Source organism: Chiloscyllium plagiosum, unplaced genomic scaffold (genome assembly GCF_037043375.1).
Source record: "Chiloscyllium plagiosum isolate Xiang-an unplaced genomic scaffold, Cpla_swu_hap1 HiC_scaffold_8, whole genome shotgun sequence".
Taxonomy (NCBI): domain Eukaryota; kingdom Metazoa; phylum Chordata; class Chondrichthyes; order Orectolobiformes; family Hemiscylliidae; genus Chiloscyllium; species Chiloscyllium plagiosum.
Genome location: NW_028270146.1, coordinates 15,626,307 through 15,651,241, shown reverse-complemented (window position 1 = coordinate 15,651,241; position 24,935 = coordinate 15,626,307). Strand labels below are relative to the sequence as shown.

Here is a 24,935-nt window from a genome sequence, read left to right as displayed (position 1 = left end):
ATATATGATTATGAGGGATAGAAAGGGTGGATAGAAAGTAGTTGTTCCCCTTAGTTGAAGGGTCACTAACATGGGGACATAATTTTAAGGTGAAAGACAGAGTGTCTAGAAAGGATTTGAGGAAAAGGACTTTCACCCAGTCATGGGAATCTGGAACACACTACCTGGTAGGATAGTTGAGTTGGAACCTTTAAAATTACTTGGATGAGCACTTGAACTATCATAACATTTCAGGTTGTGGGCGAAACAGTGGAAAGTGCATTTTCGGGTCAGTCAGCACAGTCAGCACAATAGGTTGAATGGACCACACTATTCTCTGATTCTATAAATCCATCTTCAATGATGAGGAAAGACTGCATGTTAGTGCAAACACAAGGCAGAAGCACTGAATCTATCTTTAGTTAGAAGTGCCTAATGGATGGTCCAGCTCAGACTCCTCCCAAAGCCCAGAAACCACAGATGCCAGGCTTCAGTCAATTCAATTCACCACACATGATATTCAGAAACTGCTGAAGGGTGTGTATATTTATATGGGTTCTGACAATGTTCTAGCAAAAGTACTGTAAAGCAGGGCAAATCCGACCTGACCAATTACTTCCCGATCAATCTACAATTGATCATTCAGTAAAGTGATGGAAGGGCTCACTGACGGTGCTAGGAAGCAGCACTTGCAAAGGAGCGATCTGCCAGGGCCACTTATTACCCAGTATGCCACACAGCTTCGCACAGGACAGCTAGTTGAAGAAATAAGTGACTGAATGAAAGAAAGGCAAGTTTATAAGAATGATATATGCACTTCAGGAAGATAGGTTATACAAATTAGGTCTGTTTTCTCGAGGATTTAGAAGGTTAAGGGATGATCTGATTGAAGTTTTCAATATATTAACAGGAAACGACAAGGCAGACAAAGATAAACTATTTCTGCTGGTTGAGGATTCGAGAACTAAGAAGCATTGTCTGAGAAGTAGGGCCAGGCCTCAGGGGAGGTATTAGGAAGCACTTCTACCCACAAAGGGTGGTAGATATTTGAAACTCTCTTCCACAAACAGGAGGTAATGCTAATCAGCTGTTAATTTTAAATCTGAAACAGATAAATTTTTAAGGGATATGGACCAAAGGCATGGAGTTAGGTCACAGATCAGCCATGAGCTTAGTGAATGGTGAAACAGACTCGAGGGGTCGAATGGTCGACCCCTGTTCCTAAAATTAACAATGCTGAAACTGCAAGGACAAAGTACTGAAATGAGAACTACAATGTAATTAAGGGGACTTCTTCATCTTTCAGTGTCTTCTAGAGGACAATTCCATTCAAAGGCAGTTCCATACAATGCTCCTTCTGGATAAGCAACACATTCTACAAAACCAATGCAGCTCCCACTTCGCCTGAAAAGGAGCATTTCTTATTGAGACTCAGTGCATTACACTTTCTTCTGAGTTACACAGATGGTTTCAGATAATACATTTCACATTCATCTGGTGCCAAGCTGATACTAGTTTCTTTAGAAATTCCAAAAGCAATGCCCACTGAGATCCAACAACCTGCATTAGCTGTCCACCCGGATCTGCTCTCTGACCCAATATTATACCCGTACAGTTATTTTTGCATCACTAGCAATTAAACTGTAAATAATTTGGTGCTAATTAATGATCAAATGAGTACTGCCCATGGTTACTAATTCATAATGAGACGCTTAGATGGAGTAAAGAGAGAGCTCCTATTTCTGATCACAGGGTGGTCCAAAACCAGAAGTCCAAATCTCAGGGAACTGATAAAAAACAAGAGCGTCGAAGAATGAAATTTTGTTTCACTTCAGTGAATTGTAGTGATTTGAAATGCACTGCCTGAAAGGGTAGCAGAAAGAGATTCAATGGTAACTCTCAAAAAAGAATTGGATGTATGCACAGACATGGGTGAATACTGTGTCTAATTGGGTAGCTATTTTAAAACGTCAAATGGGTAAAGTGGTCTTCATTAGTGATGTACGATTCTGCGATGTGCAGAGAAGAATTCTATACCTTAGTGGATTGAGTTCACCTTCCAATTTCCGCTATTATAAAATATTCAATTAACAGCCAGCTTTGCTAGTTTTCAAATTGCTGCATTGTACACTTACAAATTGGAGTGGTTCTATGAATAGTCTTAAATTGCATGGCTGATTCTTTTACTTGTTAATTCGTGAGATCTTGGCAAAACTGGCCCATTATTGCCTATCCCAAATTGCTTATTCAGGATTCCTGTGCATGGAACAGTCAATCGTAAACACAAACTGAATGAAAAGTTATAGGCATACACAAGGATTTAGCAAAATGAAATACTTACACTTTCTAAGTCTGCAATCCTATCCTGGAAAAAAGAAAACAAAAATGCAAATCAATGATTACATTCTCAATAATTGTCAGGCCCCAGAATTTATCCACCAGATGATTATTCACAAATCAAAATTAGCAGAGTGTAAATTCCATCAGCTTCTTAGAAGAGAACAGACAAATTAATGTTTCGGGTGCTGGAGATTAGAGTCGAGAGTGCAGTGCTGGAAAAGCACAGCAGGTCAGGCAGCATCCGAGGAGCAGGAGAATGAAGGGCTTTTACCCGAAACGTCAAATCCTGCTCCTTGGATGCTGCCTGACCTCCTGTGCTTTTCCAGCACCACATTCAGGAAATTAATGCTCCAGGTGTACAGCAAGTTAAAATGATCTAGAAAGCACTATATGTAAAAGGTGGTAGAAACAGATTCAATTGCCACTTTCAGAGGAGAATTCAAGGCGATGGTGAAATACCTCAGGTTATCTGGTAACACATGAAGCTGAGTGACATCTTTTCATGCTGTGTGATTCTACTTAGACCCTTCTCACTCAGAACTCAATCATGACAGCAAACTCCTAGGATGAAAGTGGAAACTTTTCAAAATGTCCAGAAATTAAAGAAATCAAAAACCTGCATCGAGAGATCCTGGCTCGTGACCAACTGCAAGGAAAAGGCACATTCAGGAAGGTACTGAACAGTTTGAGATCCTTCATCAGGAAAGTGCAGAAGCGAAGTTGAAGCATCACTGGAAGCAATCAAACTTCCAAACAACACACCTATCTAACCCTGAAAACACAACCCATCCCTCATGTTATAGTCTGCAGATTTTGCAGAGACTTATCAGCTACCTCAAAACCCATGAAACTGGAAGTACTGAGGTGCTGCCTAAGAAGAAACCTTTCAGCAGAACTAGGATGTAAAATTATGAAGTCCCTTAGTATGGCTTAACCAAAACAAGGAATACTGGAAAGTAAAAAAAATGTAACTTCTGCTTTCTCCTATTAACAAGTTACCTGGCCGTCCAGGTCATAAAGACAGAACATAAAGATAAGGATATTGTGTAAAAGTTATGTATAGCATTGGGTAGCCCATATCTCGAGAACTGTGTGCAGTTTCAGTCATCTTAATTAAGAGAGGATGTAAACTCACTGGAAGCAATATAAAAAAGTTGACTTGATTCATATTGTGCTTAAAGTGTAAAACATATTATCACAATTTGGGAGTTAGAATCTTAAAGTAGAGGTAAAATAAATGAATGATTTCAATTTTATGCAAGCTTTTTTTAATGCGGTCAGCAAATCATTTGGAACTGTAAATTGAAGACCTTAATTGTAAGAAGGCATATGATTTAAGTTAAATGCTGAGCAGGATACCTATGCTGTTGACTGATGAAATTTACAAAATTGAACTTTTATGACATACAGCGGAACTAAACCAGGACCCACTAGTTTTTTTGAGTTCAGCTCAGAATTAGATTTCTGTAGTAATTGTAATGAAGTCAGCTAGGTGAACATCATATAGTATGAGTTCCCTGATTGGAGCAGTTAATCTGGTTCAATCAGGTAGCTCTGGCAGACAGATATAAACAGGAGTGTCTGTCACTGGCCACCGGGTGTTTTCCTATCTTCCTGGTGGTGGAATTTGAATAAAGATTCGTGCACTTTGTGTCTTTCACTGTGTCTCCCACCTGCACACACACACCATGAGTGCTGGGGATAAAATAAGCACTACTGCATTTAGGTGGTAGTGTGGGGGTTTTAAAAGAAAAAAAAACAAACAGGGACCTGGCGCAAAAAAAGAAAAAGAAAAAAGAAAAAAGAAAAAAAGAAAAAAAAAATAAACAGGAGTGTCTGTCACTGGCCACCCGGGTGTTTTCCTATCTTCCTGGTGGTGGAATTTGAATAAAGATTCGTGCACTTTGTGTCTTCCACTGTGTCTCACACCTGCGCACACACACCATGCGTGCTGGGGATAAAATAAGCACTACCGCACTTAGGTGGTAGTGTGGGGGTTAAAATAAAAAAAACAAAAAAAAAAATGAAAATAAAATAAACAGGAGTGTCTGTCACTGGCCACCCGGGTGTTTTCCTATCTTCCTGGTGGTGGAATTTGAATAAAGATTTGTGCACTTTGTGTCTTTCACTGTGTCTCACACCTGCACACACACACACACCATGGGTGCTGGGGATAAAATAAGCACTACCGCACTTAGGCGGTAGTGTGGGGGTTAAAATTTAAAAAAGAAAAAAATATATAATCAAGAAATTCGCGGTGTTCACCAACACCCTGGAGTTGTTTAGGGAGAGGTGGGCGCCGCAGGGAGTGAAGTGCATCATTTCTCCCTCCAACTCTATTTTGATTTAGTCCCTACCCTCCCCTTCACTGTTTTGATCACACAGCACTGTCCTTTGATGTGAAGGGCAGTGTTTGTCACTGGCCACCCGGGTGTTTTCCTATCTTCCTGGTGGTGGAAATTGATTAAAGATTCGTGCACTTTGTGTCTTCCACTGTGTCTCACACCTGCACACACACACACACCATGGGTGCTGGGGATAAAATAAGCACTACCGCACTTAGGTGGTAGTGTGGGGGTTAAATTTTAGAAAAAAGAAAAAAAATTAAAAAATAAAAAAAAATAAAAAAAATAAAAAAAATAAACAGGAGTGTCAGATATCCTGTTCACTCCAAGAGCTGGCTCTGAGGGAGCTGCATCAGTGTCTAGGACCCTCCATGTGTAAATAAAGGTGACTGGATGAATGGGTGACAGGATACCAGCCTCTGTCCAGTTATTTTAGTTTCAGTTCAGGAAACAGTTTGTCTTCAGCAGAAGGATTTTAATTTGTTAAGTGTCCAAGCTTTGAGAGTTTGTGGAGAGGTTTTTCAAGCTGTCAGTACTGAAGATGGTTAAGATATAGATCTGCAAAGAAGTCTGCAGGTCAGCAAATAAGAGCCACTTAAGTAAGAAATTAAAGAAAACAATCAAAAGAACTAAGGATGCTGGAAATCAGAAACAAAAACAGAAATTGCTGCAAACATTTCGAGCAATTTTCACTTCTTTTTAAGTAATTAAAGAATAACACTTCACTAGGAACAGTAAAGGATATCAGAGTCATAGAGTCAGAGATGTACAGCACGGAAACAGACCCTTGGTCCATGTCGACCAGATATCCGAACCTAATATAATCCCATTTGCCAGCATTTGGTCCGTATCCCTCCAAACCCGTCCTATTCATATACCCATCCAGATGCCTTTTAAATGTTGTAATTGTACCAGCCTCCACCACTTCCTCTGGCAGCTCATTCTATACACGCATCACCCTCTGCGTGAAAAAGTTGCCCCTTAGGTCCCTTTTAAATTTATCCCCTCTCACCCTAAATCTATGCCCTCCAGTTCTGGACACCCCCCAACCCAGGGAAAAGATCTTGTCTATTTACCTTATCCATGCTCCTTATGATTTTATAAATCTCTATAAGCTCACCCCTCACCCTAAGGGAAAACACTATTCAACCACTCCCGATAGCTCAAATCCTCCAATCCTGGCAATATCCATGTAAATATTTTCTGAACCCTTTCAGGTTTCACAATATCCTTCCGATAGGAAGGAGACCAGAATTGCACGCAATATTCCAAAGCATACCAAACGCCTTCTTCACTATCCTATCTACCTGCGACTCCATTTTCAAGGAGTTATGAACCTGCACTCCAAGGTCTCTTTGTTCAGCAACACTCCCTAGGACCTTACCATTAAGTGTATAAGTCCTGCTAAGATTTGCTTTCCCAAAATGTAGCACCTTGCATTTATCTAAATTAAACTCCATCTACCACTCCTCAGCCCAATGGCCCATCTGACCAAGATCCTGTTGTAATCTGAGGTAACCTTCTTCACTGTCCACCACACCTCCAATTTTGGTGTCATCTGCAAACTTACTAACTATACCTCCTATGTTCACATCCAAATCATTTATATAAATGACAAAAAGTAGAGGACCCAGCACCGATCCTTATGGCACTCGACTGGTTACTCCAGTCTAAAACGCAACCCTCCATCACCACCCTCTGTCTTCTACCTTTGAGCCAATTCTGTATCCAAATGGCTAGTTCTTCCTGTATTCCACGAGATCTAACCTTGCTAATCAGTCTCCCATGAGGAACCTTGTCAAACACCTTAGTGATCATGTCCACTGTTCTCCTCTCACCAATCCTCTTCGTTACTTTATCTAAAATTTCAATCAAGTTTCTAAGACATGATTTCCCATGCACAAAGCCACGCTGACTGTCCCTAATCAGTCCTTGCCTTTTCAAATACATATAAATCCTGTCCCTCAGGATTCACTTCAACAACTTGCCCACCACCGATGGCAAGCTCACCGGTCTATCGTTCCCTGGCTTGTCCTTACTACCTTTCTTAAATAGTGGCACGTTAGCCAACCTCCGTCTTCCGGTTCCTCACCTGTGACTGTCAATGAAACAAATATCTCAGCAAGGGCTCAGCAATCACTTCTCTAGCTTCCTACAGAGTTCTTGGGTACACCTGATCAGGTCCTGGGAATTTATCCACATTTATGCGTTTCAAGACATCCAGCACTTCCTCCTCTGTAATATGGACATTTTGCAAGATGCTACCATCTATTTCCCCACATCCTACATCTTGCACGTCCTTCTCCACTGTAAACACTGATACATAATATTCATTTAGTATCTGCCCCATCTCCTGCGGCTCCACACATAGGTTGCCTTGTTGATCTTTGAGAGGCCCTATACTATCCCTAGTTACCCTTTTGTCCTTAACGTGTTAATAAAATCTCCTTGGATTTCCTTAACCCTATTTTCCAAAGCTATCTCATATCCACTTTTTTCCCTCCTGATTTCCCTCTTAAGTATACTCCTACTGCCTTTATACTCTTCTAAGGATTGGCTCGATCTCTGCTGTCTATGCCTGACATATGCTTCCTTCTTCTTCTTAACCAAACCCTTGATTTCTCGAGTCATCTAGCATTCCCTGCACCTACCATCCTTGCCTTTCACCCTGACAGGAATATACTATCTGTGGACTCTCGTTATCTCATTTTTGAAGGCTTTCCATTTTCCAACCATCCCTTTACCTGCGAACTTCTGCCCCCAAATCAGCTTTTGAAAGTTCTTGCCTAATACCGTCAAAATTGGCCTTTCTCCAATTTAGAACTTCAACTTGTGGATCTGGTCTATCCTTTTCCATCACTATTTTAAAACAAATAGAATTATGGTCGCTGGCCCCAAAATACTCCCCCACTGACACCTCAGTCACTTGTCCTGCCTTATTTCCCAAGAGTATGTCAAGCTTTGCACCATCTCTAATAGGTACATCCAAGAAAATTGTCTTCGACACACTAACAAATTCCTTTCCATTTAAATCCTTAACACTATGGCAGTCCCAGGCTATGTTTGGAAAGTTAAAATCCCCTACCATAACCACCCTATTATTCTTACAGATAACTGAAATCTCCTTACAAATTTGTTTGTCAATTTTCCGCTGACTATTAGGGGGTTTATTATACAATCCCAATAAGGTGATCATCCCTTTCTTATTTCTCAGTTCAACCCAAATAACTTCCCTGGATGTATTTCCAGGAATATCCTCAAGTACAGCTGTAATGCTATCCCTTATCAAAAATGCCACTACCGATCCTCTCCTGTCCCTATTCTGTCCTTCCTGTAGCATTTGTACCCTGGAACATTAAGCTGCCAGTCCCGCCCATTCCTGAGCCATGTATCTGTCATTGTTATGATATCCCAGTCCCATGCTCCTAACCATGCCCTGAGTTCATCTGCCTTCCCTGTTGGGCCTCTCGTATTGAAATAAATGCAGTTTAATTTATCAGTCCGACCTTGTTCTCTGCTTTGTTCCTGCCTGCCCTGACTATTTGACTCGTTCCTTTTCCCAACTGTACCAGTCTCAGATTGATCTCTTTCCTCGTTATTTCTCTGGCTCCCACCTATACGCCCCCCCCGCAACCTTTCTAGTTTAAATCCTCCCAAGCAGCTCTAGCAAATTCCCAGCCAGTATATTAGTCTCCTTCCAATTCAGGTGCAATCCATCCTTCTTGTACAGGTCACTTCTATCACAGAAGAGATTCCATTGATCCAGGAATGTGAATCCTTCTCCCCTGCACCAGCTCCTCAGCCATGCATTCATCTACTCTATCCTTCTATTCCTGCCCTCACTAGCTCATAGCACTGGGAGTAATCCAGATATTACTACCCTTGAGGAACATCTTTCTATATTCCCCCTTCAGAATCTCATCCTTTTCCCTTCCTATGTCAGTAGTTCCAATGTATACAATGACCTCCTGCAGGTCCCTCTCCCCTTTGAGAACATTCTGCACCTTCTCTGAGATATCCCTGATCCTAGCACTGGGGAAGCAATATACCATTCTGACTTTTCGCTGCTGGCTGCAGAAATGTCTGTCTGTGAGTCTAACCAGAGACTTCCCTAACACAATCAATCGCTTGGAACCCAATGTTCCTCTCGTTACATTAAAGCCAGTCTCGATACAAGAAACTTGGCTGTTGTGCTACATTCCCCCACGAGTCCATCACTCCCTACATTTTCTAAAACGGCATATTTGTTTGAGATGGGGATAGCCCTAGGAGACTCCTGCACAACCTACCTGCCCGTCCTACCTTTCCAAGAGTTAACCTATCTACCTGATTGTATATGCGGCTTTTCTCCCTTTCTATAACTGCCATCCATCACACCCCCTAGCTCTTGGTAAATTCCTTTTTCCCTCTAACTGCCACTCCAACCGATCCATGTAAACTGACATGATTCACAACAAAGGACACTTCCTGCATCAGTAACATGGAAACTCTCCCTAAACTCCCACATCTGACAGGAAGAGCACATCACTCTACTAAAAGCCATTTTTGCTCCTTCAAAGTCTACAGACCCAGAAAATAGCACCATTGACAGTTTGTTAAGATCTTTCTAAAGTGACATATGTGTACAAAGCTTTTAGATAATACACTTGTGTTCATTGGATAAAGAACACTGACAGCCTGCCATGAATATTTCTAGGGAACAACCACCACGGTAACCAAATGCAAAGATTAAACTGATAATTTATCAAGCTTGGTTTCACTCTGTAACTTGACTTGTTAGCATTAACATTAGCAAGGATCATAACAATGCTAACTAATAACTGAAGGAACTGCCGATGCTGTTCTGAGGAAGGGTCACTGGACATGAAATGTTAACTCTGATTTCTCTGCACAGTGCGCAGATGCTGCCAGACCTGCTGAGCTTTTCCAATAGCTTCTGTTTTTCTTCATAACAATATTATATTTGCCAGGTTTCTACCCAATTAATCAAACTCTCCCTACCCACCTGCAACCTCCTTATGTCCTTTTTACAAGATACATTTCTATCCAATTTCATGTAATCTGAAAATTTAAGTACCTAGCCTTCATTCCCCTCAGTTCACTCTTTCAAGGGGTCAGTTAGCTCAGCTGGCTGGACAGCTGTGTGATTCTTCAATGCAGAGTGATACCAATAGCGCAGGATCAATTCTCATACACTATTTCTCTACCTTGCCCCTTGACTGAGGTGTGGTGATCCTCAAGTTAAACCCATCATTAGCCATCTTTCTCTATCTCTCATGAGACACCAGACTATGAGCCTCTGGAATTATCGCAGCCTTCATTTCACGCTTCCCGTTCATTTAAGTTTGAGGTCCAAGCAGAGATCCCTGCAGGACTCCACTCGTCAAAACCTGCCAATCAAACAAAGACCCATTTTGGCATGCTCTCTGATTTGTGTCAGCTGATTTTCCATCCATGCTAACACCTCTGAGGGCTGTGGAAGCTTAATCACTGAGCATGTTCAAGATAGAAATTGATAGATTTTGCCGATAATAAAGACATTTGGTGGTAGTGGGGAAAATGGGTGCAGAGGTAGACAATTGATTACAATCTGTTTGAAAGCAAAGTAAGTTTGAAGAGTCAAATAGCGTATTTCTGCCCCTATCTACTATATTCTTACATGGTATTTCCATTTACGGATTTTCAGCATTCCATTGTACTTTTCTCCTCAATTTATCCTGGGTTGTAAATTTCTGGGAACGAAATCAGCATTTCACAGTTTATCACAGTTATCTTTAATATAGTTAAACTGCTGAATTAGCACAAGTGTGGAATTCTTGAAAATATATTTCTGGACATGGTCTATTATAAAATACTGCCACATTGCAGCAGGCTCTATATTTTTCTCACTGATTTGTAGAATAAACCAGTTCAAAGTTTGTGAGAAGATTTGTAGCTCGGCGAACAGAACCACAACAGAATAAACCAGTGTATTTTTTCCACTTAAAAACTAAATTATCTGCAGGAATTTCAATCACCTGAGAGCCCCATTACTTAATGGAATTGGATCAGAGTCCAGTAACAGTGCATTAAAGTTCAATTGAATGTTTGGGTTTGAATAGAGGAAGAGTGAGAAGGGATGTAAGACAGAATGCAGAAGTGGAGTGGTGGGGCAAAGTGCCTAGAAGGCGGGGAGAAGGGAAACAGAGTGACAAAGGTACATGGCTCACCATATTGTACTGCACTTTAATCTTCATTTTTAAACGTCTAGTTCAAATTCTATTTTAGTTAGGTATTTTATTGCTTTAACAAGATTTCAGCTGTAAGCTCCAACAGACACAATATTTTATTTCAGGGTTCTATTCCCTTAGCTCCTGAAAGGCATCCACAATGCACTTTCTTTCCAATTGCAATGTTATTTTGCCTCCTTTTCTTCTCTGTTCAAATTTAAATAGGCAATGTTAAAGTGGACAGGCAATCCCGAATTAATGAACATTCGACTTACACATGCTTGTACTCATAAGCAAGATCCCACAATACTATTAATTTTAAGTATCCCACATGTGGGATCTGTGTGTTTGTACTTACAAACTGATATTTTATATTGTACTGTATTGTGTTTGGCATGCAAACAAACTGATTTACAGTCATACTCAGGAACAAATCCTGTTTGTGACCTGGAGACTACTTAAAGGGTTTTACCACACACAAAAACCAAACCATTTAGCATAATAATTGAAAAAAAACATGGTCTAGGCAGCACCTCTAATTCAGTGGTTTTTTTAAATACATAAATAAGCTAAAGTAGTGAAAACTATAGTTTGTTTGAAGTTTGTCATTGGCTGTCAAATACTTTGAGACATTCTGAGTTCTTTATATTCGCAGCAAAAAAAAATTAAATTTAAAAAAGGGTCAAAAATGTACTGGATTGCAGTACCAGCATCCAGTGGAACTGATGAGTTTGAATATGCAATGAACATCAGAAAAATATACAGACTGATTATTAATTTTCAAAACATTCTTGAAAATTAAAGTAAGCTTTCACTTGTAAAGTGCCTAAAATGAAAGGAGAGAGATATTTCTATTGATTTACACATTAAGTAATGGTTAAGGAGTTAACTGAATGAGCATGAAACAAATAATTGCTGATGCTGGAATTCGGACACAAAAATAAAAATTGCTGGAAAAACTCAGCAGGTCTGGTAGCATCTGTAGAGAGAACGCAGAGTAAACATTTCGAGTCTAGTGACCCATCTTCAGAATGCAGAGGGCTGTTAAGGCTGGGTCATTAAGCAGTTTTAAGGCTGAGCTAGAAAGCATTTTAATCATTAAAGCAATCAAGGGTATTGAGGGAAAAGGCAGGAAAGCGAAGCTGAGGACTATCAGATTAGCCATAGTCTCACTGAATGGTGGAACAGACTCAACGGGCTGAATGAAGTGGGAGAAAGTGAGGTCTGCAGATGCTGGAGATCAGAGTTGAGAGTGTAGTGCTGGAAAAGCACAGCAGATCAGGCAGCAATGGGCTGAATGGCTACTTCTGCTCCTGCACTTTGTGGTCATATAGTCATTTGAACCATAATATCAGAATCAGAATTGGCTTTATTATCACATGCACCCAATTGAGTGCAGTGAAAAGTTTGTAATGGCACCGTCTTAGGTACAGGATACCTCAGTGTTTGGTACAGAATCAAAAGAGGAATAAATAGTCCAACATTGGAATACAAGATTTTCAAAAAGTCTCGAATTACTCAAAAAGCCAAGTATAAGAATAAAACGTTTTTTCAGAAAGTACTCAAATTACAGAGCTTTTCACCTAGTCCATGCCAGCAGCAAGATCCCCCCTCATCCTTCTAAACTCCATCCAGTATAGACCGAGCATCCTCAAATGTTCCTCACATGTTAAGCTTTTCATTCCTGGGACCATTCTTGTGAACTTCCTCTGAACACACTCCACGGCCAGTACATCCTTCCTGAGATATGGGGCCCAAACCTGTGGACAATACTCCAAATGTGGTCTGACCAGAGCCTTATAGAGCTTCAGAAGTACATCCTTGCTTTTATATTCAAGTCCTCTCAAAATAAATGCAATCATTGCATCTGCCTTCCTCACTACTGATTCAACCTGCAAGTTTACCTTGAGGGAATCCTGAACTGGAACTCCCAAGTCTCTTTGCACTTCAAACTTCTGAATATTCTCCCCAACTAGAAAATAGTCCGTGCCTCTATTCTTCCTACCAAAGTGCATGACCTCACACTTTCCCACAATGTACTCCATCTGGCACTTTCTTGCCCATTCTCTTAACCTGTCCAAATCCTTCTGTAGCCTCCCCACCTCCTCAATGCTACCTGTCCCTCAACCTATCTTTGTATGATTTGCAAACTTAGCCAGACTGTCCTCAGTTCCTCCATTTAGATCGTTAATGTATAAAGTGAAAAGCTGTGGCCCCTAAACTGAGCCCTGCGGAACACCACTTGTCACCAGCTGCCATTCTGAGGAGGGCCCTTTTATCCCCACTCTCTCCTTTCTGCCAGACAGCCAAACTTCAATCCATCCTAGCACCTTGCCTCTGACACCATGGGCCCTTACCTTACCCAATAGCTTTCTGTGTGGCACCTTGTCAAAGGCCTTCTTGAAGTCCAGGTAGATAACATCCTTTCCTTGGCTTTCCTTGGCTTTTCTTGGTCTAACCTGCTTGTTACTTCCTCAAAGAGTTCAAGCGGATTTGTTGGGCATAACCGCTCCTTGATGAAACCATGCTGATTTTACCTTATTTTACCATACACTTTCAAGTGTTCAGAAATCTCAACCTTCACAATGGATGCCAGGATCTTACTCATAACCAAGGTTAGGCTAAGCAGTCAGTAATTTTCTGTCTTTTGCCGTACTCCTTTTATAAACAGAGTGTCACGTTAGTGATTTTCCAGTCCTCTGGGACCCTCACTTAGAAGTCTGAGATGTAGTCCATCTCGTCCATGTGATTTATCCACCAACAGGCCATTGAGCATTTCTAGTACCTTCTCTTTGGTGATGGCCACCATACTCAGCTCTAGCCCCTGACTCTTGAATTTTTGGGATGTTACTCGTGTTTTCCACTGTGAAGACGAACACAAAGTAATTATTCAGTTCCACAGCCATTTCCTTGTTCTCCACTACTATCTCCAGCGTCATTTTCCAGCTGCCCAATGTCCACTTTTGCCCTTTATATATCTAAAGAAAATCTTACAGTCTTCCTTTATATTACTGGCTAGCTTACTCACATATTTAATCTTCTCCCTTTGCGGTTCCTCAATTCGATCCACACAGATCCTAACCATTTGACCCTACTTTGTTTCTTACTACTGATTTAATTTTATTTCTTACTAATAAGGCAATCCCACCCCCTCTGCACATCTAACTATCTTTTTGATTTTGATTTAGCATCAATAGAGGAACTGCAACATGTTGCCAAGGTAGGATTGAGAGCGACTTGAAGGGAAACTTACAAGTCAATGATGTTGCCATGTGCCTGTTTTTCTACGTAGTAGAGATTGTGGGTTTAGGAATTGCTGCTGAAGCAGCCCTGGAAAGTTACTGCGGTTCAAGGTTACTGTTAATGTACCTTTACAAGTGTGATGTTTTGTCTTGGATCATGTAAGTTTTCAGTGTCTTTCAAACTGCTTAGGCCACAGTTCGGTACATACGAAAAGTTATATGAATAAGGAATAAAATATTTGCGATACTATCTATTTTTATGAAACAATCACTGTTGCCTTCAAACAAACAGAGAGAATGCTGAGAAAGACAGCAGGTCTGGCAACAACTACGGAAAGGGAAAAACAGAGTGAATGTTTTGACAAGGTATGAGTTATGCAGAAGAAGAAGTGTTCTTGACCTGCTGAGTTTCTCCAGCATTCTCTGTGTTTGTTTCAGGTTTCCAGCATCCGTGGTATTTTGCTTTCACTGTTGGCTTCAAGATGTTTTACCCGCTACGCACCCCTCTGATGACAGTAAGAGGAATGAGAGCAAAAAACAGTGTAACTGGCCCATACAGATGCTGTAATATTGATTTGGACAATGAAAAGAAGCTCCATGTCACTGAAACATCTTCAACAGACATACATAGTATCATCCCCATGTACTTTCTCAGTTCCACAAATGTGGCTGCCTGCTCCTTACGAGCTTTTACGCTAAACGAGAAAAAGTTATACTCACATCATATCGTACCTGCAATGCTCTCATCTCTTCATCCTTCTGACACATCTTTTGCAGTAACTCTATTGAAGGACAATACATAAACCAATATTAATTTAGGAAATCAAGGACTTTTTTTTAATTATCACTTAGAATCATTCTTCATACTACTAGGATAAATTTGAGCTTAGAGCCGAAAATGTGTTGCTGGAAAAGCGCAGCAGGTCAGGCAGTATCCAAGGAACAGGTGAATCGATGTTTCGGGCATGAGCCCTTCTTCAGGAATGAGGAAAGTGTGTCCAGCAGGCTAAGATAAAAGGTAGGGAGGAGGGACTTGGGGGAGGGGCGTTGGAAATGCGATAGATGGAAGGAGGTCAAGGTGAGGGTGATAGGCCGGAGTGGGGTGGGGGCAGAGAGGTCAGGAAGAAGATTGCAGGTTAGGAAAGCGGTGCTGAGTTCGAGGGATTTGACTGAGCTTCTGTGCAGAGGAGATGACCTGGGGTGTGCTCAGCCCTGAGTGTCATCTAGAATAAGCTCAAATTTATGTAGAGGGAGGAAGAGAGCTTCTTCAAGGAAGGCATCCTTGTAAGAGGATTCGCAGTAGGTTAAAATCTTCGAGGAGAAAGTGAGGACTGCAGATACTGGAGATCAGAGTCGAAAAGTGTAGTGCTGGAAAAGCACAGCAGGTCAGGTAGCATCCAAGCAGCAGGAGAATTGACGCTTTGGGCATAATCATCTCCTGCTCCTCAGATGCTGCCTGACCTGCTGTGATCTTCCAGCACCACACTAATTGGACAGGTTCCGACTTTACTCCAATTCTAGTCCCTTGCACATCCACAATTTCAATCGTTCCACCATTGATGGCTGCATCTCGATCCTAACCACTGGAATTTGCAAAACCTTTGCATCTCTCTTACTCATCCTCCTCCTGTTAGAGACTCCTTAAAACCCAATTCAGTCACAAAACCTTAGGTCACCCATCCTACATTACTCATGAAAAATGGGATCAGAACACAGTTGAAAAGTATTTGTTCTCTCCTTTTAGACTTTAACAAGTATCAGGCTGCTGTCCGTTATTTCTGTACTTGGGAGGAATTTTTTTTTGCCATATAGATTCATAAAGGTTAAAGAAATCACACAGGTCACAAAATTGCTTAACACTCAAATTTCTAATATGATCTTAAGCCCATCAGATCTCCCCAATACCATGATACAGTGTTCTAATTAGATACTTCTGCATTCTTTAAACATCAAACCCCTCACAAAGCTTGAACATATATAACCTATATCTAATAGCATATTGCCTTACCTTTCCTTTCTTTTGTTACTATTTTTAGTTCTCCAACTTTCTTAGACCTATTTTATATCAAGCTAATATAATATGCTGCAAATCACCAGCCCAAACTGAAGCAATTGAAACTAATTTCTCTCTTGGCTATAATGCTCTGGTAAAAACCTCATTTATCTCTCCACTCTGCAGGCACCCTGCCTCTATTCCTGATGAAGTGCTTTTGCCTGAAACGTCGATTTTCCTGCTCCTCGGATGCTGCCTGACCTGCCGTGCTTTTCCAGCACCACTCTAATCTAGATTATAATGCTCTGGTAGTCACTGAGTTTGGCAAATGTGGCTACAATTAGTGAAGATTGGGGACAATATTTCATCCTCACTAGCACTCAATACTGGAGCCCCCCCAGGGGTGTGTACTCAACCCACAACTGGACTCACTGTATATCCATGACAAGTTCGCTGATGACACCACCATAGTCAGTCGAATCTCAGATGGCGATGAAACTGACGACAGGCGGTGGAAGATCTGGAAAAATGGTACACTGAGAACAACCTAGCTCTCAATGTCGGCAAAACCAAGGAACTCATTACTGCCTTTCGGCAGGATGTTACTCATGCCCCCTGTACATATTGACAGCACACAGGTGGAATGAGTGGAGAGTGTCAAGCTCCTGGGAGTGGTCATCTACAACAAGCTTTCTTGGACTCTTCATGTGGAGGCACTGGTTACAAAGGCACAACAACGTCTCTTCTTCCTCAGACAGCTGAGGAAATTTGGCATGACGGTGAATACCCTTGCCAACTTTTATAGGCGCATCATCGAGAGCATTCTGTCTGGATGTATCACCACCTGGTATGGCAACTGTAGCATTCGAGATAGTTACAGAGAGTGGTGAACTTGGCCCGGACAATTACAAAGGCCAACCTCCCATCTATAGAATTCATCTACCAGGCTCGCTGTCAAGGAAAGGCCACCAGCATTCTCAAAGACCCATCCCACCCTGGCGATGTTTTTCTACACCCTCCACCATCGGGTGAAGAAGGTACAGAAACATGAACACATGCACCAGCTGGTTTCAAAACAGTTTCTACCTGACTGTTGTTAGAATACTGAATGAACTCACAAACTCATAACATTCACCTGTACCTGTGTTTTGGTTTTTGCTGCCGTACATGTGACAATAAATTCAACTTAATTCAATTCAATTCCACTCCGTTTATCAAAATTCAAGAGTACAAAACTGGCCCTAACTGATACCATTTTGGCAATTTTGACGATAAATGACGATAAATAGGAAGATCAAAGGACGGTGTAGATGGTTTGAGGTGGCACTATGCTAGTTACAACATGAGACTGTCGCGCCATTGGACAAGAAAACGGCTTTTCTAGTGTTACTTTAACTCCACTTTCCTGCCAGCTCCCCCAAAATCATCAACTCACCTGTGATCAAAAAATCTATCTATCTCAGCCTTGAACATATTCATTGTCTCAGCCGCCAGAGCTCGTTTGAGGAGCGAATTCTAAGGACTAATCACCGAGAAAAGAATAACCTCCCCATTAATTTGAAACTGTGATTTCTCATTCTAGACTCTCCCATGAGAGGGGACTTCCTCTCAGCACGAAGCTCTCTCAGAAATATTACAGGCTTCAATAAGGTTGCTTTTAACTCTTTGAAACTCCAGTGAGTACAGGCCCAGTCTGCTCAATCTTTGCTTTTACGACAAACCCCTAATCCTGGAATCAACCCATGGAACCTTCTCTGAACTGCTTCCAATCAGGAAAGTGAAGGAACTTTTATTTACATAGCAGATTATCATTTCCAAGGGACACTCCGAGGTGCTGCACAGCTAATAAATTACCTTTGAACAGCAGTCTATGTTTATACAGGCAAGTACGGCAGCCAAGAGTAAAACAACGAATGAGCAATTAATCTGTTTTTAATGCTGTAGGTTGAAAGGCATATGTAGGACAGGTATCTGGGAAAACTTTGAATTGTGCCTTGGGAGCTTTTGCAAACAAGAATCCAGTTTAAAGCCTTTTGCAAAAATATGACACCTTAGACAATGCAGTATTGAAAAGTCCACACATACATTCACAGATTCACGCATATCCAAGCTCACATATATTGATTTAAAGCTGGCATAGTGCCACTGGCTCCTGATATGCCAGTTTTTCTACAGTCAACAATACCCAAATAAACTACCAGTACTGAGACTACAACCATGGGAGATCTTACCGTCTCTTTGCTGTCATCCTTTGCAAATGCAGTAAGTTTTCTCTGAGGTTGTTACCTGCTAGTGGATCCTAGTGTTAGAATCCAGCAAGACCAGCAAGCACCAGTTCATGTAAAGACCTCATGTATTCATTTTTCTATACTTCTTAATTGTAAAATTTTTTAATTAGCTGAAATGTAAAAAGGACTGTTTAAAAAAAACACAAGGGTTGTTGAAGTATTACAGCACATTTTAAAATCAAGCCACTTAACACTCATTATAAGTGCTGTATACACAGCTGCTGGTTCATGCAATGATGGATAGTCTGCAGATGAGCTGGAGCCAAGGTCTAAGTACAACTGGAGATCCAGCCAGAAACAAGAAGCTGACTGGTAACTGATCACTAGTCCACAGACCAATGACAAAAGCCTCTGCCTGCCAACTACATAATTGCCTCTCAGGTCGCTAAAAAGCTTGGAGCTGTGAATGAGATAGTGAGAATGAATCAGGTCTCTGCAACTTCAGTCAGTGTCTCTGTTCTCTGCCGAAAAAACAACACTAAATCTGAAGAAAACTAGTCTATTTTGCCTTCAGCAGGTTATGTAAGCTATGATGTTTAATAAGTTAGAGACCTTTATAAGGTGTGAACCAGTCACCATGTGCCTCCTGCAAACAAGACTAAGTACTGGAGACGAAAATTGAGAAGCAGCATTCTGGCAAGCTCAAGAATTCTCTCAGCAAACCTTGCGAACAGCGACCATTAAACTGCTTTCCCAGTCTTTCTTTCCATCCACACACCCATTATTTTGTGCAAAAGTAGAGATTGCTGGAAAAGTTCAACAGGTCTGGCAGCATTTGTGGAGAGAAATCAGAGTTAGCGTTTTGGGTCAAGTGACCTTTAGAACAATTCTAAAGTCCATTTATTTGTAATAAATAGTGATTCCTGTTAAATACTATTACCAGTCCACGCACTCTGTCAACCTGGGCCTGAAAGATAGTAAATTGGGAAATTCTGCACACGTTTTGAACTCTTTAACTTTTGCTGATGACTTTGCAAATTGACAAGGTGTCATACAATCATAGAGGACGACATCAAAGAAAATGGCCTTTTGACCTATTGATTCTGTGCCGGTCAAAAACTACCACCTAACTATACAAATTTCATGTTCCAGCAGTCAGCCCAGAGTCATGTATGCCTTGACATTGTAAGAGAATATCTAAATTCTTCTTAACCTTTGTCTCTGATGTCTGCAGAAAAAGACATTTAAGCTTGAAGAAAACCAGTTTATTTTTCCTTCAGCAGTTCATGTAAGATGACTTTGGGAATAATGGGGCTTGACTTCAAGTGTGCTATCACTGTGGGATGGAACAATCAATAGAAAAACGACTACAGGCACTCAGGTCAGCTGTGCATCCATTGGTAGCATTCGCCTCTGGTTCAGAAGACTCCGAGTTTTATTTGCACTACAGAAATTTAAGCATAAAAACCTAGGCTGACATTTCAGTTGAGTTCTGAGACATGCTGCACAGACAGTGTGCGATATTTTGATGAGACACTAAAATGAGACCATGTCTGCACTCTTAAGTTAGATGTAAAAGAACTCTATTCTCTCATGGGATGTGAGCATCATGGCAAGGTCAGTGTTATCTCCCTCTCCAATTAACCTTGAACTGAGAGGCTTGCTAGGCCATTTCAAAGGGCAGTTAAGAAACAACTACATCGCTGTGGGACTAGAGTTACATGTCCACCAGACTGATGCAGTAAGGATGCAGTACAGTTTCAAAGAAAACCAGGGGAGTCCTTGCTGATGTCCTGATAGATATTTATGTTTCAATTTACATTAATAAAAGATAATGATCTGATTGTTATCGCATTGCTTTTTAATGGGAGTTGTTCTGTGCCTGTTTTGTTTCCTATGTTGTGATAGTGACTACAAGTTCTTCAGTGGCTGGAGGGAACTTTGGGTCATCCCAAGACATGATGATGCTGAAATGCAAGACATATTCTTATCAAATTCATGCAATTACTTTTATGTGCTCAACTTGTCAACATATACCCAACACACTCCCAGCTCCTCCAGTAACATTGTAAATATATGTTATCCAAGTCACATAGGATTAAATATTAGGCGGAATTGACAGCAAAGAAAATTTGAGCCATTCCACTGTACTTCATCTCATCTTATCTACACACTGTTTATTCCCTTCCTTACGTACTTGGCTAATTGCTCAATAAGTTTATTTATGCTATGCACATCGGCCAGTCCACCTATGAGTGAGGTGAGCAAAGAAGTTTTGCATGAATTCCTTCTTGGAATTATTGGTAACTATTTGGTATGGCTACTAATTTTGGACTCACTCACAAATGAAAACATCTTCTCTACTTCTACCCTATTATCCCCTACCTAATTTTGAAGGTCTCTGTTAAGTTGACTCACAGCCCACAAAGGCTTCTCTTTTCTAAAGAAAAAGTCTCATCCTGCTCTGCCTTTCGCAATAGCTTTAACCTCTCAATTCTGGTATCATCATTTAAAATTCATTACAGAGCTTAATTCAAATCTGAAAATCCAGTTTTGCCTAAAATCCCATTACCACATGCACCCACTTTGATAAGGGTTTTTTAAAAAAAAAAATCCATTGATTGTCATCCTGTGTAGGTTACATTTACAGCTGACTGAACATGCTAATCTCCCAGCAGTGCCTTGTGCACTATTTCAATTTCAAATCTCTCAGTTCTTCCTCGAATCCACTCGGTTATCCTGATCTGAGCAATCAAAGTTATTCACTAGCTGGTATTTTTAGCATAACTCAAAAATCATTGCTTTGGTCTATAAAGCCCCATCTTTATATGTACCCTGGGCCATCACTGCTAACCAAACCCATTTAAATTCCTTACAGATGAATATCTTTCCATTATTATGGGCCATGTTACATGCTACATTTGTCACATAGCCGATATCAACGAGTGCTTTTCAAGTTGTAATAGCCATCTCAAATTTAAGTCAGTAGAATTTTACAGCATGCTCAGATAGTTGCTCCAACATAGTGTTTAGTGTTCAAGGCTGGTGCTGATAGACCACCAAGTGTGAACGATTCAGTATGTACAATCACAGAATCTGCAAGTTCCCTTTGGGAGTGCTTGAAATTGGTCCAATGCTCAGTGTTAACACTGGGATGTGCAACGCTAGTTTCATACTTATTTTTCCTAAGGACCTGTATGGTCAGTGCATAATGCAGAGAAAAAAAAATTGCATTTTTCTAGCATTTGAGCACATTGATACCAAGTGATTCCCATACAATCATTTGATTTGTAAAGATGCTTTTTGGTGGTAAATGAGACAGCCATGGTATACACAGCAAGGTCCCACAAACTGCATTGGTCAGTTAATCTGTTTTGTTTCAAGGGGAATGTTGGTCAAGGCACTTGCAGATGCCTCTACTCTTTTCTAACAGTACCATAGACTTTTAACAGACAGATAGGTCAGTTTAATATCCCATGCTAAAGGAAAATATCCCTTACAATACGGCATCAAAGTGGTGGGCCAGATTACTTCCTCAGATAGAATTTGAACCCATAAGCATCAGTCTTAGAGGGATCAACAATATGAACCAAACCAAATATTCTGCATAACATTTGAAAAGAGAATTGGGGTTGAAAGACCATTCTTTCACTTTCAGTACATCTGCTTTCCATTCTACCCAGCTCTAAGTTCTCAGCCCAGCTATATAAGAATGGATTGCATTCTGAGCCAAGGCTAACACCTCAATAAAGTCCAACTTAGGCTCTCTTCTCATAACGAACCTTCGATGAGATCAGAGAAGATCCAACGCCCAGAACAAGAAAGTTAAGCACAAATCTTTCCAGAGTGGTTGAATCAGCACAAACCAAATGAATTTGTCACTGGAGAGAACCAGCATGCAGAGGCTTTGTATTTAAGTAATCTGATGTAAAAGCAGAAAATGCTGCAATCTCTAAGTGGGGAAGGAAGCAACTGCAGAGACAGAGACACTTCAAGTCAATGACCTTGCATCACAAGACTTTTGCAAAGTGTTCCTGGAATTTCAATTTTCCTTTCAGATTTTCAGCATTCCCTGTACTTTGTTCATTATTTGTTAAAGTATCCTTCTGGCGCAGCAAGACAAAATTAGAAACTGCAGAAACTGGCCAATGTTGGCAAACTTCAACAGAGTGAGTAGGACTGATGAGGCAAGAAGGTTTTCATTTGTAATTTGATAGAATAATAAACCTATTTTTACAGATTTTAATGATACTTCAGTTCAAAAAAACTATTCTAGATTTGCCACACAAATGCTGCCACAATAATCCCTTGAGGGAATTCTAGTGTTAGTGACCTGTGCAGATGTTGCTCCAGTTTTCAAATGGTTAATAATCCCAATCTCCTGTAGCTTCAGCCCCAGCATCTTCCATTCTGTCTGAAGCTCGCTGTTCATCAACCTCAGAACCTCTAACCTGTTTAAGTAAGGTGCATCGACAGGATAAACCTTCAGGGCTCAATCTATCATGTAAGTTACAAACCTTTCAATGCTGTAGCCGTGGTCATTACTACAGGCAGAGCCAAAAAAAATCCTTATTTGCCTGCACACAACATTTCTGTCACTATTTATATTCAGCTCCTGCTGCAGGTTGGAACTGCCAGTCCTCAAGAACTGTGGATACTAATGACATCATCTCATGCTGACCTAGATGGAAGTTTACACTTCCCCTTCTTATTGAGCTCCAAACCACTTTTGCCGATGAGAAATATACTACGTGCAAGGTCCTGTTTGCTTCAGGGCACAATTTCATTAAGCATATGTCATCATATTATACATGATATGCACATTTGCCCGTACCTTATATGGATGCAACACAGCCTGGTACAGTAACTGCTCCGAATAAGACCGCAATTATTTTGTATTCTGTTTTATTACCCTGATGTACTTATGTAAGGTATGATTTGTCTGGTTAGCATGCATAACAATGCTTCTCACTGTATCTTGGGTATATGTAAGAATGATAAATCAAATCAAATTATTCCTACTCCACTGACTTCCCTATCTTCACCAACCAAACATACATTCCTCCACAATAAAACTGATATTCCATTAAATGGAGTTAGTGTATCAAAATGCTCCTAGGTTACAAAAGGTTGATTTTGCTCTCTCCATGGTGCTTTTCTCAACATTACCATAGCTGCTGATATACCTCATTATTTTTATTAGCTCACCTGAATTGTAAGATTGCTTCATTTTAAAAACTTTTAACTCAGGATGACCTCACATCATCGAAATGTTTCATTAGCTAAGGAAAACCTGATTTAGCTAGTGAAGCCAATTAAAAATGGATTTGTTGCAACACTGAACTGAGCAAATCCATTCACTTTCCAATCATACATCCAGCAGGAATTGGTTTAGCTCAGTTGGCTGGATCATTGGTTTGCAGAGTAGTGTGATGCCAACAACATGGGTTCATTTCATCACTGGTTTGAGGTTACCATGAAGAACTTTGTTTCTGAACCTCTTCCATCGCCTGAAGTCTTGTGGCCCTCAGGTTAAATCACCACCAGTTGCTTCTCTCGAATGAGAAAGCAGTCCCTATAGTCTGGCAAGGCTATGGTGACACAATAACAAAAATACATCCAGGCCTTGAAACAAATTCTTGTAGTGACACATTCAAAAGTTACTAACCTTACACTGACAACTTCTTTATTTCCCTTCATTGTATCTTTACTATCTAGTGAACATATCATCCTCAACTAGGAAGGATATTATTAAGTGGGAGAAGATTCAGAAAAGATTTACCAGGATCTTCCCAGGTATGGAAGGTTTGAGTTATAAAGAAAGGCCAGAAAAGCCTTGTTATCACATAGTCTGCCATTACACACTACTACTGTGAGCCACTGACAGTCGCCATTGAAAGGTATACACCCTCTTAGCCAGATTATTATTTACTCTTTTGTCTGTCCAACTGTTCTTCTCTCTCTTTGGGCTCTATCCTCACCTATCATTTACTCCTTACTCCTTTCCTCCGCCCTATCTTTTGCACGTAAACCGACATTTCCTAGCTACCATCAGTTACGGGACCCAAAACATTAATTCCGATTTCTCTTCACAGATTCTGCCAGACTTGCTGAGCTTTTCCAGCAACTTCTGCTGTGTTTCTGATTTACAGCAGCTGCAGTTCTTTTGGTTTTTATTTAACTCATTGCCACATCTCTTGTAGGCATGCCCGACATGAAGAGGTTCTCCTCCTGTCTCTGACGGGATTTCCATTGCAATCTTATTTCTTGTCCACTGGCATTAATTTGACTGTCACTCCTGGTGTTGAACCAGGTGTTTGTTCAAACCCGTTTCCACAGCCACATCATATTTCTCAGAGTCTGCCTCCGGCTCAGACTCACTCCACGTGGATTCCAAATGAATTTTTATCCCTCGTGCTTTGAATCTGCCCAGGATCGCAGGTATTTCCATGATATTCAACATTCCACAGATAGCTGCTCTCACTGCATCCTGAGATCCACATTCAGTACCATGCGGCATCACATGCACACTCTTGATCTCTCTCTCCAACAGCATTGCATCACATTGGCTAAGGGCTGTACCATTCTGTATTTCCACT

At 40.8% G+C, this 24,935-nt stretch overlaps 1 protein-coding gene across 4 annotated transcripts in view; it reads right to left on the bottom strand.

The window, feature by feature from the left end:
- Positions 1-24,935, bottom strand: part of cep128 (centrosomal protein 128) — a 416,638-nt gene that overhangs the window by 57,309 nt on the left and 334,394 nt on the right. For 3 of the 4 annotated variants that reach the window (XM_043696980.2, XM_087989605.1, XM_087989604.1), the window contains exons 18-19: positions 14,836-14,897; positions 2,321-2,344 (exon numbers count right to left, since the gene is read on the bottom strand). In XM_043696980.2, the coding sequence (XP_043552915.2) occupies positions 2,321-2,344; positions 14,836-14,897 (86 nt within the window). The remainder of the gene's footprint in view (positions 1-2,320; positions 2,345-14,835; positions 14,898-24,935) is intronic. The other variant, XM_043696981.2, reaches the window with a different exon arrangement.